Consider the following 17,806-nt stretch of genomic DNA (forward strand, 5'->3'; position numbering starts at 1 on the left):
CTTGCCAGGGGACTTCTGAGTTGGTGGGACAGAGGTGCCAGTTAATTGGAGGAGTAGGAATACCTGGCTCCTGCATGGTATCCCTTTTGGACCCCTACCCAACTCAAACAGTAGGCCAAGGTGGCTGGTGCCACTGCTGCTAAGCACACCCCCACAGGCTCCATGTTGCCTTCACCTTGGCAGACCACCCTGCCTATGCACAGTGACCAGATTTGCCTGAATTAAAATGGTGAGGGGAGGGAAAGATGCCCCTTGTGATTTCCCCTAGGAAAGCCCCTGCTAGTCACCAGGCCTTGTTTGCTCAATAAATAAAAGCAGAGGCTGGGAATTGAAGGTCAGAGGCTGCAGCATGCCTGAGAGCCGCAGCCCAGGACCTGCACATCTGTGTACCTGGGGAAGACCCACCCAGCCCCACAGTACCCACAGGGCACAGCCCCAAGTCAGGGTGTTGGTAAATGGAAATGAGATGTATAATTCATAAGCTCAAGATGCCGTGCAATGAGTGGTGGGGATTACAGAACTGAGGAATGAGGCTGTAGCATGCACAGAATCTTTCTAGGTTAGAGGCTGCTATGATCGATGGCCTGCATTGTTCTCTTTCTGACCTTTTTTTGAACTTCCCCTTGAAGAACAAAGGAAATACAATTCTGTCTTTTCCCATATTGTTTTTGAATAACACCTTCAGATGCCTTCATTTGGGGTTTTTGCTTTCTCCCCTGTGCTTTGCTGCTTCCTATAGAATAATCTAGTTGCTAATGACTATCCCAGTGTTAATGGTAAACACAGAGGCTACACAAATATTTGTCCATATTGAACACAATACATAAAAGGAAAGGAAAAAAGCCTGCAGCATCCTTTTGCTCCCTCTGTCCCACCCTCCCCCACCACTCAGGGCAATCTGGGAGATAGTCCTCCATCTGAGGGCTGGTCCTCCATGGGATTCTCAATATGGGGGGGTAGTCCTCCACGATGGTCCTCAGTATTGGGGATGGTCCCTAATGGTGATACAGAGTGGCTGGTGAGAGCCTGATGGGCTCTCTTGCTCAGCAAGGAAAAGGATAGAATGAAGCTCTCACAAAATATAACCATTTTACACAGGTGCAAGGCACAAATAGGGTTGACACTCACATAAGCTACTGATGCAGGCCTGGGGAAGAAATGACAAGGCAGAGACTGCTGTGTCTGTCTCTTCCACCCACCCCAGCATACGCCTGGAAGCCACAATAGTATGTCCCTGCACCTGTTTCTCTACACTGTTGATTTATGGATCTGAATGGGACGCCCCAGTGAGTCCTGTATCTTTGGGCTGTATGGTCATCCCAAGTCTGTTGGCCTCCGTGTAAAGCCAGGGAACCCCAGAAGCAGAGAAAAGGAAGACTTCTGTTTGATTTTCACACAAGCAAGAATCGCTAACAAGTTAGGCAGAATTGCTTCACTTAGCCTCAAAATTGGCTCTTTAGTTGAATCTTTGTGGGGTATTTGGGGCTTCCTGGTTTTGTTTTGTTTTTGAAAAGCTTACTTTTTCTAGACAGTTCCAACTGGGACAACTAGTTTGGTGAGCTCCATTTAGTCAGTTAATGCTGATTGTGCACCTGCTGTGTGCAGAGCCACCACAGAGCTGCAGTCCCCAGCACCCTCCTAAGATGCCAGTGTGGGCTCCTGAAGGAACTTTGATCTCAATCCAGGACAGACCCAAATAGGCTCATGCAAAGGCCTAGTTGGACACTATGCCACAGAGGCACACATGCAAGGCAGCCATGCATTGTTTCAGAGGCAATCACACAATGATTCTTTAGCAAAGAAGAAACTGAACTCTTCACACCAGTGAGCACTGTCATTCTCTCAGACATCCTTTTAATTGCTTGTGAGGTTTTATTTTTAGATAAATATTTTTAAATCTCTCTAGCTGCCTCCTCTCTTCATTTCCAACTGTTAATTTGTTTCTTCATCTCTAGATACATAGACTCTCCTCTCTTACCCACCATTCTTCAGCTTATATAGTCACTCACACCTTGAGACCAGAATGCTGAGTGAAATAAATCAGACACACAAGCTTAAATAACACATGGTTTCTCTTACGTGAGAAACCTGAAGTATAAATAAAGAACAAAATAAAAGATCCACAATAGGAAGTAGGGAGATAGTAGGGAGTAGGATAGTAGGGAGATTTCTCAAATGGGAAGGGAGGGGATTAAGAGATGGAGAGAGGAAAGGAAAGGGAATGAAAAAAGAAATTAAGATATGTGATGTACATATACCAACTCCCCCATGAGGAACGTAACTATTATGTACTGCAAACATGGACTAATAAAAATAAAAATAGGGCTTTAAGGTTTCTACTCAGAATTCCCCACTGAAATTTCACTCATCAGTGAAGTAAAAACCTCCCTCTCTTGCCTCCCTCCCTTTCTGCCCACATTCATGTGGAGACTCCTGATTCCACAGCCAGTTAGCTCCCTTCACCAGAGTAGTGTTTGCTGCAAGAACAAAATGAGCAGCCTAATCTCTTGCTGAGTGTTGTCCAATACAAAGGCTGAGACTCTTGGATTGCAAAGAGGCCCCATTGTTCAGACGAAAGGTCTGTTTATAGGACGATGGGCCAATGGTATTCTTGTCTAGGGGAACAACTTAGCCCTCTTCCACAGATAGAAATATCTTGTGTTCTGCAGTTTGTTGTGGGTTTCTGCAGTGATGCTCAGTGGCGGTCCCCAGAGGGTACTACACTCTGTCCTCATAGGAGTTGACCATTTAGTTTTCAGATCCTGTGTCTGCTACATGTTAGCACCCCCTAGTGGTATATAGAAAGAGTCAGGTTTGTTTTTCTTTTGTGACCCAAACACAAGGAAAGCGTTTGGTTTGGTTTGGTTTGGTTTTCCTTCAACTCTGTCAGGACGTCTTGAGTGTTGGAAGGCTTTCCCTAAATAATCTGTCCTCTGTTGCAGACCTCAAGTTTGTTCCCATTTTGTTTAGCACATTTTTCTGTTAGAACAGATACCCAGCTGCCGTGAGAGCCCCTGCCTTGCACTGGGCATGGATAGCCCCCAGTTGGTAATGCCATGAGAGACAGGCGTGGTTAAGCCCGCTCCGTGGAAGATTTATGGGCACTTGTGCATTTCCCAGAGAGCCTTCCTTAGATGCCTGGCTCCTCTGCCACCTGCTTGCCTGGCTGCATGGAGATGTCCCTGCTGTACTTATTGGGTCAGAACAGACTCCATTGCCTAGATAACTCCTGGATTTACTTGAAAACTTGAGTAGGGAAAATATTAGCAAGATTTGCCTCTTCTTTCTTAACAATCTGCTACCAAGAGCACAACACAGGGAGGGGGGGCCTCTCTGATGATGGGGCCTTGTCTTATGGGAATATCCTGGAGCCTGCAATGGGAACTCGCTAACGTATGTTTAGCATCTTAACTCAGTGGGTTCTTTTTCACAGCTCAGGTTTCTGGCTTCTGCTCTCATAATTGCTCTAGTTCCATTTGGTGACACTGAATGCATCTCCCTTTCAAAAAAGGAGCAAGTTTCTGTCATCACTACTGTCTCTTATCCTCAGTCATCAGCCATAAAGAATGGCTTGTGACTGAGCCCCACAAGCCACATGACCAGATGGCACTGGAAGGAAAGGAAATACCCTAAAGGTGAGCCCTCGTCTGAGGTTTCTGGGGCCCGATCACCCCGGCCATAGGGAACCCTGGGAAGGAAAGCATCTACCCTGTGTTCATAGACCTGACAAACATTTACTAAGTACTGGCTATGAACCAGTCAAAGTTAATGTTAAAGCAGTGAGAGCTTTGACATTTATATCAGTAAAGCTGCATGAAGTAATAATACTACTTTCTTAGGATGCTTTTATCTAGGATAGAGGGTGCGGCTTGAGTAAGAAGTTTGTGTGGAAAAAGCCAGTCCTTTCCCTAGCCTGATGTCTCATTTTCACTCTGTTGGTGGACAACATGACCACACTGAATAAAGTCAGGGTGCTGCATATGCCACTGATCCAAATTCCCAGGGCAAGGAAAAAGGAGTTGCCCCAGAAGGCTGGCAGGTGACAGTGAGATTTGAGTTTGGCCTTCCCAGAATTGGCAGGCTTCCCTTGAGAAGCCTCAATGTACATTTTCAACCCTCAGCTTCCATTAACTAACAGCAAAGCAGAAGAAAGACAAAAAGGGTCATAGGAAGGGAGACCTTTTATAGGAGTGTGTGACTGCCTTCTCCCCACCAGCTCCATCCTCCATGCTCAGCAGGGCAGAAGCAGAGTGCAGCAAGGCTTGCCCTGCACCCCCAGTACAACCTTTGCATAGCTTGTGTGTGCCAAGCCCAAGTTACCAGTGCACCCTCCAGCTTCACAGCCCTGTGAGGAGAGGGGTAAGGTACAGGGGAACAAGAGGGACTTGGGATGTGCTGGCAGCATTCTGTTTCTTTGCTGGACGGTCAGTGCCCTGGTCTTTGCCTTCTGATCAGTCTCTGAGCATTTATTTTTGTCATGCACATTTTTGAACTTGTGCTTTTTTTTCTTTTTTTTTTTTTTTTTTTTTTTTTGCAGCGGGGATCAAACTTGGGTTCTTGAGCTTGCAAGGCAGGCGGTGGATGCTGTCTTTTTGTTGTTGTTGTTGTTGTTGTTGTTTTCTTTTGAGAAAGGGTCTCACTATGTAGTTGAAACTGACCTGGAACTCACTGTAGTCCAGCGAACTCACAGCAATCCTCCTGCCTCAGCCTCCCGAGTGCTGGGATTACAGGCGTGCACCACACACCTGGCTCTTTTTTTTTTTTTTTTTTTAAGACAGGGTCTCACTATGTAGTTGAGACTGACCTGGAACTCACTATGTAGCTCAAGCTGGTCTCGAACTCACAGCAATCCTCCTGCCTCAGCCTCCTGAGTGCTGGGATTATAGGCGTGCACCACCACGCCCAGCTGGATGCTGTCATTTTCTTTTTTAATTGAGTTTATTGGTACAGTCTAGATATACAATACAATTACATTCATTATTGGGATCCTGTACCTTTGCATGATAGGTCTTGATTCTCATTTTTTCCCTTTGTCCTTGCACTCCCTTCACTCCCTCCTCCCTTTGGATGCTGTCATTTTTAATAAAATAAGATTTAAAAAAAGAACCTGGAGCAGTTTCTGTGTGAGAATCACTTTGTGTGCATGCACACAGAACCTCAGGTTCTGTTCCCTGGCTGGTAGATACTTCTGCTAACATTTATTAAGTGTGTTAAGCATGTAACATTTATTAAGCAGTTTCCAGCTTAATAATAATAATAATAATAATAATAATAATCCTCACTTGCTGACACTATTGTCTTGGGGGTGTTGGGAGACTGAGCCAGACTCTCTGCAGCAATTCTTGGCTTCCTGGTAAAGGCACCAGAGACCAGATTGGGAGAGTTAGACCACACTGGCTGGGGACAAGAAAGCACAGCAGGTGCCAGGCACGTCCCAGGGCAATGTGATGGTCTTTATTTATGGTAGTCATTTTGTGGGGGGGGGTACCAGGGATGGAACTCAGGACCTTGTGCTTGAGAGGGATGCAGCAGAACCACTAAGCTAAATCTCCAGCACAATGTGATGGTCTTTAAATGACCCACTCTGGTTCTTCCTGGAAGTGCTCCAGGCTGATTCTTCTTAAGAACATTCCTCATTAAGATTTGCCATTCTTAGTGGTCTCTTTGTCTGTTCATTTCCAGTCCCTTCTTGCTTTTTGTATTTCACCATGCCAGGTCTGTATTATTTAGGGGAGTCACACTCTGGCTCTGCTTTCCTCACTTTGTTTCACATACACTAGCATCAGGAACTGATGGGTTCAGTCTACACCAGTGTTGCCTGAAGCCTTGGGAGATTGAGCCAACCTTTCCTTCTGGTATGTAAGCTAGAGAGTTAGATGTTTATTTTGGTGCTGCACTTAGCAGAGTGGAGCAGCACTAGGAACCAAGGATCAACATGAAAAATATGCATGTGTACATATGTGCATTTAGTGCACACTAGGAAAATCTCACTGAGAGCCGAGATGTTCGCTGCCAATACAAATCTAAAAGTTGCTACTCTGATCCTACATGATACTGGAAATGGCTAGTTAAATCAAGAAAGCCAGCTTCCACCCAGATGTGATAGTGCATACCTGTTATCCCAGCACTCTGGAGGCTGAGGCAGGAGATTGCCTTGAGTTCGAGGCCAGGCTCCATGCTACATAGTGAGACCCTGTCTCAAAGGAAGAAGTCTTCTTCGGGAGACTTACGTGTAGATAGATATCAACATCTAGACCAAACTATGATTATATCACCCTCCTGCATGGATCTGGTGATTCACTCTAATGTTTGGAGCATTTCTATAGGTAATCACTGCAGGTATCAGTAACAGCAGTGACCAGAGAGGGTCTTGGGTGACCCTCCACACAGTTTGAAGGATATCAAGTGGCCCTGAACATCCCTGCCATGAGTGTGCTGCATGTTGTATGGCACTAACCCCCTCTCCACCACAGCCCCAGAGGTGTGAATTCGATGTCCCTCCTGGTGGTATTCTCTGCAGCTGTTCTTCACTGCACAGTCTGCGCAGGACAGAGTTCCCAGCTGCAGAGTGGCCAGAGATCTTGGGGTCCCCAGTGTTGGGTGTAGCCATTCCAAGAATTGCTTCTTGCAGATATAATGGGGAGCTCCAGGTCAACCTCACCCTGTGTTTTGTTCTTGGGTCCCATCCCTTTGTCCTTCAACTAGCACCTTGGTCAAAGACAAAAGGATTCCTCTCATCCATCCTGCTTGCCAAGGAAGCTGTCTTTTCAAAACTAGTTTCAGGCTGACATGGTACTAGCTAGCCCTCTGTCACTGTTTTGTTTTTTTTAAATTTATATTTTGGTGTTTTGAGATAGGTTCTCACCATGTACTTTAGGCTGGTCTTGAATTCACTATGTAGCCCAGGCTGACCTCAAACCTACAACGATCTTCCTGCCTCAGCCTCCCAAGTGCAAGGATTACAGGTGTGCACAGAAACTATAGTTTCTGTCACTATTCAGATCTCCACTTGGACCCTGGTGTGTCCTTCCTGACACAGTATGATCTGAGCTTGCACAGATGCTGCACTTCTTCCCAGCAGGCTCGCCTGGGGTCACAGTATGGTCTCTGTCCAAGTGGCTGCCCTGCCTGCTCTCCAGCCCTTCCCCTTCAGGCTGTCTTCTATGCAGATCTCTTGTGTTCTGGCCCATTTCTCTAAAATTGCCTCCTCCTCCCTGCTCCTCAGATTTCTATGACTGTTCCTTGGGTCCTGTGTTGCTTTGATTTAATTCTTTGCTCCTCAGTCCCGGTCACCAGCTCAAAGAGTGGCTCAGAGCTGGTAACAGCATTGCCAAGTCTCTTTATTTTTGCAGTGGAAACGTGAGATTTAACAACCCATCTGAAATACAATTTTACATTTTGATTGCTCCTGCCCCAGCCATACCAAGGTTACTTTCAATCTACATATATTTGTGAGAACAGGCTTTTTCACAGCAGTTCAATTCGAGTACACCTTATAATATCAGTGATTATAAAATACCATGGACTAATAGAGTGTCTTGCTTCCAAGGAGTTCAAACTGCTTTATAATTCTGCTGACCATAATTTATCTTCATAAGTTGCCTTAGAGACAAGAGAAAAAGCGAGCTTAATAATCACACTTTATAGATGGTAAAATAAAAACTCAGAGAAATTGAGTAACATTTCTCTAGAAATGTTCAGCTCTCCCTGAGCTCCTGATTAGTGCTGCAAATTGATTGCCCAAGTAGGGAGCATGGCAAACCTTGCCCTTTTTTATCAGAGTCCTGTGGGCGTGAATGGGACATTGATTCTGGGCATATTCTCAGCCAGGGAGACAAGGGTAAACAAGGGCTTGTACTCTGGGGCCTTTGCCTCTGATGCTATGAGCATCTCTGGGGCAACTCTACCCACAGGAATACCCTCCCAGACCTGTCCCCAGATCTGCTCTCTGAGCATCACCCCACCTCAAGACTGCCATCCTGTTAGGGGAAAGACTCTGCACAGACCAGGGAAGGTGCTGTCTGCAGTCCTAGCTGTACAGTACAGTACAGGTTGCCAGCATTAAAATGGGATCGAATAAAAGGAGGAAGTAGGTGGCAAATAGAGACTCTAAAGGTAGGTGCCACGTATGTGGCTGTCTGTTAAAGAAAGTTTTCCTAATGCTTCAACATAAAAGAAGGGATACTTTTTATATGAGGGAAAAGGGGCTGGGATATGTAGCTCAGTGGTGGAGAACGTGCTTGGTATGCAGGAGGCCTAGGGTTCAATCCCTAGCACCAAAACAAAAGGATATTCTCTTCATTTGATTGCTGCCATATGGATTTAGACAGATTATAGACAAGTGATTTAGTATTTGTTGATTGCCTGCTCTATGCCAATCCTGTGCAAAGTGCTTCCTGTGGTGCAATTCTTAATCCTCATTCTGGCACCAGGAAGCAATGCCAGTACCTGACTGTCAGGCTCAGACCCACGAGCCGTGGGCTACTGTCTGGTGTCCACAGCTGTGTTGGAAGGCATCCCCTGCCGGGTCACATGATCCAGACTGATCTAGGAATAGCCTTCCATTATGTACACTGTCAGGTAGCTAGTGGAGCTAAATATCAAAGCTTCAATAATTGATGTGTTGAAAATGACAGTTGTCCCCCCCCCCATAGAAAATTTTCTCCCTATAGAAAAATGGAATTTCCAGTGTCTTGTTAGGGGAATATAGGAAAGGAACAATCCCTGTCTTTCTTAGGTGTAAAGTTTATCTTGACACTCGTACAAGTTTAAAGTATTTTTAAAATGCCCCCCTTCCCCCCTCCCCCATTCTGGAGCTCAAACCTGGATCTTTATGCTAAGGTGATTTTGATTTCCCAGAGTAGCAAAGGAGAATCTTCATCATGGTTACCTGGGTGGCACCATGGTAGGGAAAGTGAAGAGCAGCAGGTGACTGTCATGTCATCAGAACCCAAATGCATGATAACCCAAAGCCATAAAACGAAAGACCAAGCAGTGTGCTTTTTGTCTGATGATTGCTCGGGGCTGCAGTTGACAGAGTCCTCCCTTTAAGAAATGAGTACCGAGCACCTCCTATGTGCCAGGCATTGTGCTGGGCACCAGAGATACAAGAGGAGTTGAGATAGCTCAGACTCCTCCTGGGAGGCAGCCCTGCTTTGCTGTCTTCCCCCACCCGCCCCTCCATGTACTGTGTTCACACGTTGCACCTTTGCAGTCTACGGCTAGAGTGGCCTCCTGCAACAGCCATGGGCTCTGCTTTATTTTTTATCTTTGGCACCCAGCACAGTGCACAGCACATTATAAACACTTACTGAACCATGGTTGGATGTTGAATGGGTGCAGCTGGAACCAGAGTCCAGCTGGGAGTGACCATTGTTAAGGCGAACCTCATTGAAGAGCAGATGCCATAGCAACCATGGAGGGTACCTCGGGTGAGCGGAACAGAAGGAAGCAGTCCTTAGATTTGGCTCTTGAACTGGGCACTCAGAGCTTGTAGACTGGCAACACAGTGGACAGGGCATCTGCAGGATCACAGCAGGGTGGTCTTGAAACCCCCAAAGAGTCTGGGGGTCAGATAGGGAAGTCTTCTTTCCCCAGGGGCTCACAGTCTGGTGTTCAGAAGTTGCTGATGGAACAGCTGCTATAGGCCTAACTAGGCATCAGAGGCAAGTATGAAACAGCCTTTCAAAGTCTATAGGGTACCAGGTAAGGTGGTGCACACCTGTAATCCTAGCATACAAGTGGCTGAGGCCAGAGGATTTCTGTGAGTTCAAGGTCAACCTGGATTATATAGAGTTCATGCCGGGCGTGGTGGCTCACGCCTGTAATCCCAGAACTCAGGAGGCTGAGGCAGGAGGATCTCTGTGAGTTTGAGACCAGCCTGAGCTACATAGTGAGTTCCAGGTCAGTCTCAACTACATAGTGAGACCCTGTCTCAAAAAACCGCAAAAAAAAAAAAAAAGATCAGCCTTGACAACATAGCAAGCCCCTCCCTCAAAAAAAAAAAAAGATCAGCCTTGACAACATAGCAAGCCCCTCCCTCAAAAAAAAAAAAAGATCAGCCTTGACAACATAGCAAGCCCCTCCCTCAAAAAAAAAAAAAGATCAGCCTTGACAACATAGCAAGCCCCTCCCTCAAAAAAAAAAAAAGATCAGCCTTGACAACATAGCAAGCCCCTCCCTCAAAAAAAAAAAAAGATCAGCCTTGACAACATAGCAAGCCCCTCCCTCAAAAAAAAAAAAAGATCAGCCTTGACAACATAGCAAGACCCTACCTCAAAAAAAAAAAAAAAAGTCTATAGGGGACAGATGTGCAAACTTATATGGATGGATCAAAATGACAGTAGCTTATTTTCTTTCTATAGAAAAGCAGAACTTTCAGTGTCTTGTGACAAGAATGGTGGGAAAAAAACCCACCCTCTTTGTTAGGTACAAATTTTATCTGACACTGCATGTATGTTTAAAGTGTTTTTTGCCAAGTGCACCTGGGAGGCTGAGACAGGAGGATTTCTGAGTTTGAGGCCAGCCTGGGCTACATAGTGAATTCAAGGGCAGCCTGTCTAAAAAAAAAAAAGTATTTTTGATGTCCCAAAATAGTAAGGAAATTCTTTAAGCTACTTCCATGGGACCAGTAGGTGTTCAGTTAATATTCATTGGACCTATCTGGTGTGAGCGTGTCCCTCATGTTTTCATCTTTGTCATGTGGTGCAGCCATCACATGGGAAGTGGGCAGCATATGTTTGAGTAAAGAAGGAAGGGAAGAAAAGAAAAGAATGGAAGGAGGGAGGAAGGAAAGAGGTTGCATAAGAAATGTGTCTCCTGCATGCAGGAAAAGTGTACATCCTTAGGGACAGCAGAGGTATCAAGGTGGCAGGGAAAGGGCTAAACCAATGGCAAGAGCACAGAAGGGCTACAGCAGAAGCCTGGGTGAAGCCGTGCTTAGCTAGGAGCACAGAGAGCTGAGCAGAGTGATGGCTTCAGGGTAGAGCTAGGAGATAGGCTCTGGAGGGTATAATGACCATGGCCACCAAATAAAAGGCTTCCACTGAATCTGCAATCCCAAGTCCTGACCCTGTGTGACCTTGTGCCACTTCCAGTGCCCCTACTGCTCCTCTCTGTTGCTGGAATTTTTCTGAGCCACCCATGAGCAGGTGCCTATGCAAGAGTCTGAGGGCCAGAACACACAGCCCCCCTAGGCCTCCACACCTGCTCCTCTGTGTCCCACCCTGCTGCCCAGGCCTTGGTTTAGTTCTTTGTCTGTACTGCCTTGGAAATTCCATACTGAGTCACATATTTTAGCACTTTCTTACATCTAATCAAGGATTATTGGGTAAACAAATATGTGTTGATTAAGTAGTTATTAAATGCCAAGCACTGTACTGCCCTCATAGACTTGGGTAGGGGGAGACAGACAGTGAGCAGGTTATTGGGAAAGTGACATTTATGGCACTGTAGATGGGGACTAACTGGTGTCAGGGGAGGCCCATCTGTGGCAGTGACAATTAAGCTGAGATGTGAAGGATAAGGAGGAGGCTGCCATTTGAGAGCCACAGGGAGTGCATCCAAGCAGAAGCAGCAATATCACATGAAGATCTGGAAAGTACTTCAGGTAAACCAGAAGTCAGAAGGAAACCACTGGGACCAGGCCTATTGAGCTGAAAGAGCAGTTTGAAGTGATGGTGGGGAGCTGGGCGGGGTCCTGATGGTACAGATCCCAGGCCACACATTCAGAGTGTGTGCGGAGGCCCCGAAGGCTTGGAACAAGTAGCTGCTGTGGAGGAGGCACAATTTCAGGAAAGGAGGAGCGGATAGGAAATCCAGGTGAGGTGGAGTGACCAGGGCCAGCCCCAGTCATATTGGATCAGGGCCTTCCTACTCAAGGATGGCCTCATATCAACTAATTACACCTGCACCAGTCTCATTCCCAGTATGAGGTTACATTCTGAGGTCCCAGAATTAGGACTTCAGCACATCTTCTTGCGGGGGGCAGCTTAACCTGTGACAGTTACCTAAGGCGAGGATGGAAAGAGAAGAGCAGGAGGCCAGGACTTTGGCAGCATGTGGCACTTGGATGGAGGAGCCCAAGCCAGGAGAGAGACTGATGGCTACAGCAAAGAGGTAGGAGGACAGACAGGAAAGCCAGGGCTGAGCATGGCAGAATGGGAGGGTGTGCAGGTGTGTGGGTCATAGAGCTCAGGAGGTGGCCCATGGGTGTGACCAGCACAAGCCACACTGATCTTGCTGAGTGCAGCAGTAGATGGCTCAGCATGTGAGCTGTGTTTGAAGATGTGGAGAAGATAGTCATGGTGAAGAGGAGGAATCAGCCAGCAGCCTGAGGCAGCAGAGACGGAGGGATGGATGGAATTTTGGTTTTTTGTTTTTATTTATTCTTGTATTCTGCTTTGTTTTCTAAAATGGGAGCTGCTAGAGTGTGCTGTGTGCTTGTGTTAACTACTTTCTTCCGGTCTGTATGTTTGTATTGTGCACATTTTGTGTTTAATTATAATTGTTCCATGGTTTAGTGTCACTTTCTCAGCTTGGTAGGCCCTTTGTGAACAGGATTGTGCTTCTGTTTCTTGTGCATTTGAATATTTGCCCTTATGGTCAGAACAAGAAAAATACTCTGCTGTGTGTACATTGCACAGCACAATGAATTTTATTTTACTGGTACACTAAGAGCAGCTTTTGTGTGCAGTGTCAGTTGTTGAAACATGGTCTAATGTTTCTTGCCAAAGAACATCACCAAAATGCCCATGCAATAGTCTCAGTTGTTGGGTTTTGCTCTGCACCACATCAGGAAACAGAAACTGAAAAGTGAGGTGTCCATAGGTTAGAAACCGCCTGCTTAGGGTTTGTGAGATTTGATTGGTTATCTGGATAGGAAGGCAGGTCCCAAGGAACTACAGCTGCCTGTTCCTAAGGCTGGCCTGGAAGCTCAAACGTCACACAACCCAACTTCAGAGCTGCAGCGCAGCCTACAGAGACAGCCAGGCCTAGTACTCCTCACCCAGAGAACAGGCTGACTCGCACTGTACCAGGGGAAGGTGGGAGGAAAGCATATTCTGACACCATTATATACTCTGTAATGTCCTTGTCACACATCCTTCCTTTCCTAGGGGATGTGTTTTTTTTTTTTTTAAATAAACTGAGTCCATCCCTAGAGACCACTGGAGGTGATCTGGTGCTAATCTCATTGTTTATATGCTAAGATGAAGGAATTTGGGAGCCCTGGGGTGAGAGCCACAGGGGCACAAGTGACCCAGGCAGGTGATGAGATCAAGGCCACAGGACCCAGAGGGTGCAGCAGGGACACCAGAGGTAAAAGCAGCTTCCATGGTTCACTCACACCTTCATTGAAGAAGACAAAGGCCCCAGAGAATGTGTGGCCCAGGAGAGCTCTGACAGCTGTCCCCAGCAGAGAGATAAGGGATGACGAAGGGCCCTGTAAAGAGCACTGAGGTGCCTTGCTATCATCCCCAGAAGTGACTCTTCCGTATTAGGCAGCTTCCCATCACTGTAGTAAAATACCTGAAATCATAAACTGCTGGCCAGAAAGGGTTATTTTGGCTGATATTTCTGGAAGTTCTGGTCCCTGGTCCATTTGCCCCATTATTTTGGGCAAGCATATAATGGTGGGAACAAAAGGCCATGCAAAAACACTTCCATTATAAGCCAGGAAGCAAAAAAGAAAGAGATGGGCTGAGGTCCCACAGTTATCTGCAAAGGCATGGCACAATGACACTTCCCTTGTGCTCCCAGAAGATCCACTGCCTCTGGACAGCATCCCCTGGGGACCAGGCCTTCACTGAGCATGCCTTGAGGGACTGTCAGCATCCAGGCAGCCACTGTGGCTCCCCAAGAAGCACTGTGCCCACCTTTGTTGTATATCTGAAAAATCAGAACTTTGGAACAAGATGTTTGGGGATTTTGTTTTTGGTTTTTTTAAATACTATTTATAGAGATGAGATTAGCATTGAGAGTAGACAAAGTAGGGAGGTGGAGGCTGCATTTGAGCAAAGATAATTCAGCTGGAAGAGCCAGGCCTCTCTCATGTCACCCTGCCAGCCAGGTGCAGGGCGAGCCAGGTGAAGGAGGCCTCTGGGTACAGTGTTGTCATATAAAGTGGGAAATTGAACAGAGAAAGCAAAAATTGGGTTAATGCAGGTCATTATCAGCATAGTGCCTCAAGCCACTGTTTCAAAATAAAAGTGTTCATATCTCAAACTTTGAGCCTGGTTTTCTCCAAAATGTACTCACATTTAGTCATATAAGTCCTCAGCAAAGGGAATGGGCTCTGTGGTCTCCATTGTTGTTACCAACTACATGTGCCCTTTTCTCTGAGTTTAGGGATTTTCCTTTGGAATATCCAACGTGTCACCTCGTCTGTCAAGTGAACATTAGTCCTGCGATCAGGATTGGATTGTTTGTAGAATTTGTAATGGAATTCTGATAGATTCCCAGAGGATTTATTCACAAACAAGGTTTATTTATTTATCAATAATTGATAAAGTGAACAAGAATAAATTATAACATTAGAGGACCTTTATAAAGATTAACTTTTTAAGCTAATGAAAATGGTATTTCCTTGGGAAAGTGTGATATAAATTCTTAAGAAGAGGATCATTGGCATAAATGAATCTTGAATTTGATCCCATTATTTTGGTTGGGGGCGTCTTGTTTTACATATTTCTGAAAGTAGAATATTTGTGTTTCAGAATTCCTTTGTAAAAACCAGGTATTCTCTAAAGATTTCCAGATCTTCCACTGCAAAAGCTACCCTACAGTATCCCTAACATGCTTGTCAGCTCATCTAGCTGGAGGGTGATGCCAGTAAAGTCAGTAGATGTGGCTCTCTGTAGGTTTGGTCCACAGCACCCACCTGCCTTGCATCCCACTGCCAACTAACCACAGCCTTCTCTTGTGGAAGGCCAAGCCAAAGGGTGGAGGTCATTCTCTGAGAACATAGGCCGTTACCACATGGGCCTCTGGGGCACATGGGACGTCCAACCCACAGTGCTGTGCAGAGATATAACGGTACCCAAGTTGGAAAGACAACTTGCACAAAAGCACTTGCCTGCACTGTCACACTGCTAATGGTTCCTTCCACTCTTCTTCTTCAGGGCTCCCGAGATCATCCTGGGTTTACCATTTTGTGAGGCAATTGATATGTGGTCCCTGGGCTGTGTCATTGCAGAGCTGTTCCTGGGCTGGCCGTTATATCCAGGAGCTTCAGAATATGATCAGGTGGGTCCAGATGATGCATAGATTTGCAACAAGACCTTGTTCTCTCTGGAAAATATCCTGGATTAGTAATTCATTTAGAAACCAGCCTATGTATGCCATTATGGGCTGTCATTGTTCCCTCAACCTTGCTTCCCTGAACTTTGCATTGCTGCGTCTTCTTCCTTTTTCTTTTTTACTTCTTTCTTTCCCCATAAAAGTGTTTCCATTTTTCTCAAAGCTACTAGAGCCATAAGAATGCCATATGTACAGTGACAGGAGAAGCCCTGACCTCCTCCTTGTCTTTTCTTGCAGATCCGGTATATTTCACAAACACAGGGTTTGCCAGCTGAATATTTATTAAGTGCAGGGACAAAGACAACCAGGTTTTTCAACCGTGACACAGACTCACCATATCCTTTGTGGAGGCTGAAGGTAGGCGAGCACCTTCCCTCCCTCACCAACGGCCCAGCACTCAGGGAAGAGGGGCACAGTTCCATTACTGGGAGTGTTCAACTTCAGCAGCTGATCCTGGGTCTCAGTTTGATTAGGTCAACAAAAAGTAGGTGTGGGAGTTCAGTTAATGTGTGGCTGAATTTGAATGTTCAAAGGCATCTTTGTTCGTGGCCCACAGCTTTCTGAGAAGCTCAAGTCCTAGGTTAAAACTGCCATAGTCCCTGTGTGGAAGCCTATGAACCTGGATGGCTGATATGTGTGGGGAAGGATATGAGCACACCTCACACCCTTGAGGAGCTTACAGTCCAGGGGACAAACAGGACCCTGGCCCACCCTACCAAGTGCCTTCTTCCGAGAAGGAGGAGGAAAGGACATGGGCGCCAGTGGGTGTGTGTATTCGCCACCACCTGGGGCCAGGGGCCAGGGAAGAGCATTGGTGCTGGTGCCTTGGCTCCCCTGGGACAGAAGCAAGGGTGTTTAGAAAGGCTCACTAAATAAAACTTTGAAACTCCTACTTCTTTCCATAAGGAACTCTTACCCTACATTCAGGGAAGGCTTCAGGGTGATCAGGGACGTGGCATATCTTAATCATTTTAAAATCCTCTGTAAGTGATTCTGAGCAGGGCGTGAATGTAGGTGCTCATGGGAAGGGAACAGGACAAGTTAGTGTAGATGAATAGAGAGGGGAGTCAGTGTGTAGGTCACTTCAAGAAGAATCAAAGTCTATAAGGTGGGAAAGAAAACCTCCATGAGCAACGGGGTCTCTCAGATTGGAGTCAGTGACCTAGAGCTAAGTCACATTACCAATCAGCTTTTGCCTCTCTCGGTAGACACCAGATGACCATGAAGCAGAGACTGGGATTAAGTCAAAAGAAGCAAGAAAGTACATTTTCAACTGTTTAGATGATATGGCCCAGGTAAGCACCAGGAGTGAGCGTATAGTGTAGGCCCTTCCAAACCCAAATTCAGCAAGATTGTGCAAGCATGATGGCCAGGAGCGTATAGAAATCCCATTACCCAACTGCAGCCTTCAGCGTGGACCTTGCACACTTACATGCTAGCCTCAGTAAAAATGAATTGTGAGACATCAAAAAAACCTTACCCCAGCTCCTTAAAACTAGTTTTGTTTTATTGGTTCCCATTTATAAAGTAGTACTGGACAGTTTTGCTGATGTTTTCATGGGAGGAATTCTAGCCCATTAGTATATTTCAGTTCCTAGGGATATAGCAGAGTACAGCAAACTGAATGGCTTGAGACAGTAAGTTCTGGATGTTGGAAGTGTATAACAAAGGCATCTGCAGGCCTAGGAAGACCGTCCTGTCACTGGCCTCTGCTTGTGACTCCTGGCTGTCCTCAGCATTCCTCTTTTACATGGCCTTGGTCCCTGTGTCATCTCTGTTTCAGTGTCCAGATCTCCTTTCTTAAAAAGGCATTAGTCATTGGATCTGGGGCCCACCCTAATCCCGCATGACCTCAATTTATTTTATCTGCAAAGACCCAATTTCCAAGTAGGTCATATTCTTAGCTACCAGAACATGAAAATATCTTTGGGGGGAGGGGCGCATTTCAACCCACCACATTCGCTCTTTCTTACTCTCTAGCAGAGAACACAGACTCTCACTTTTGTGCCCCAGAGAAAATTCTAGAGTTTCAGCTACTTTTAGTGTAAAGAGTAGTCTAAAATCAGGGCAACCCAAAGTGTGTTTTTCTTTAAAGTAATGAGAAATAAAGCTCTAGCCTAATAAACACTTAGCACACCTCTTACTGTAGATGAGTGTAACCAAAAATCCTGATTCTGACTAAAGCACACTTGTCAGTTGATTAGTAGCTTAGATTGTCTGAGAAAACTGAAATTGCTTTCCATGGCATTTCTTAGAAAAAATAGAAAGCACCACCAAAAAATCCTTTTAAAGGCCATTCTCCTATAGCCTTGCTCTTAAAAATCTCATGTTCAGATACCCTGTCTGCCTTGACCAGAGGTGACTACAGTAAATGCAGGGACTGCAGTAATTCTGGCCTCTCTCAGGGAACCAGGAGCAAGGAGGGCACTCAGGCCCCTCCATTTCCCTCAGAGACAATACAAATGGTCTATGCATCTTTTCTCTACTGCCTCATTGTGATTTTTTTTTA

The 17,806-nt window shown here is 45.9% G+C and overlaps 1 protein-coding gene across 4 annotated transcripts in view; it reads left to right on the forward strand.

The window, feature by feature from the left end:
- The window catches only part of Hipk2 (homeodomain interacting protein kinase 2), a 124,779-nt gene that overhangs the window by 55,843 nt on the left and 51,130 nt on the right, over positions 1 to 17,806 (forward strand). For all 4 annotated transcript variants that reach the window (XM_010631673.2, XM_033764505.1, XM_019208570.1 and 1 more), the window contains exons 2-4: positions 15,120 to 15,243; positions 15,535 to 15,654; positions 16,506 to 16,592. In XM_010631673.2, coding sequence (XP_010629975.1) covers positions 15,120 to 15,243; positions 15,535 to 15,654; positions 16,506 to 16,592 — 331 coding nt within the window. The remainder of the gene's footprint in view (positions 1 to 15,119; positions 15,244 to 15,534; positions 15,655 to 16,505; positions 16,593 to 17,806) is intronic.

Source organism: Fukomys damarensis, unplaced genomic scaffold, assembly GCF_012274545.1.
Source record: "Fukomys damarensis isolate Sample0158 unplaced genomic scaffold, DMR_v1.0_HiC HiC_scaffold_16, whole genome shotgun sequence".
In the NCBI taxonomy this organism is placed as follows: Eukaryota; Metazoa; Chordata; class Mammalia; order Rodentia; family Bathyergidae; genus Fukomys; species Fukomys damarensis.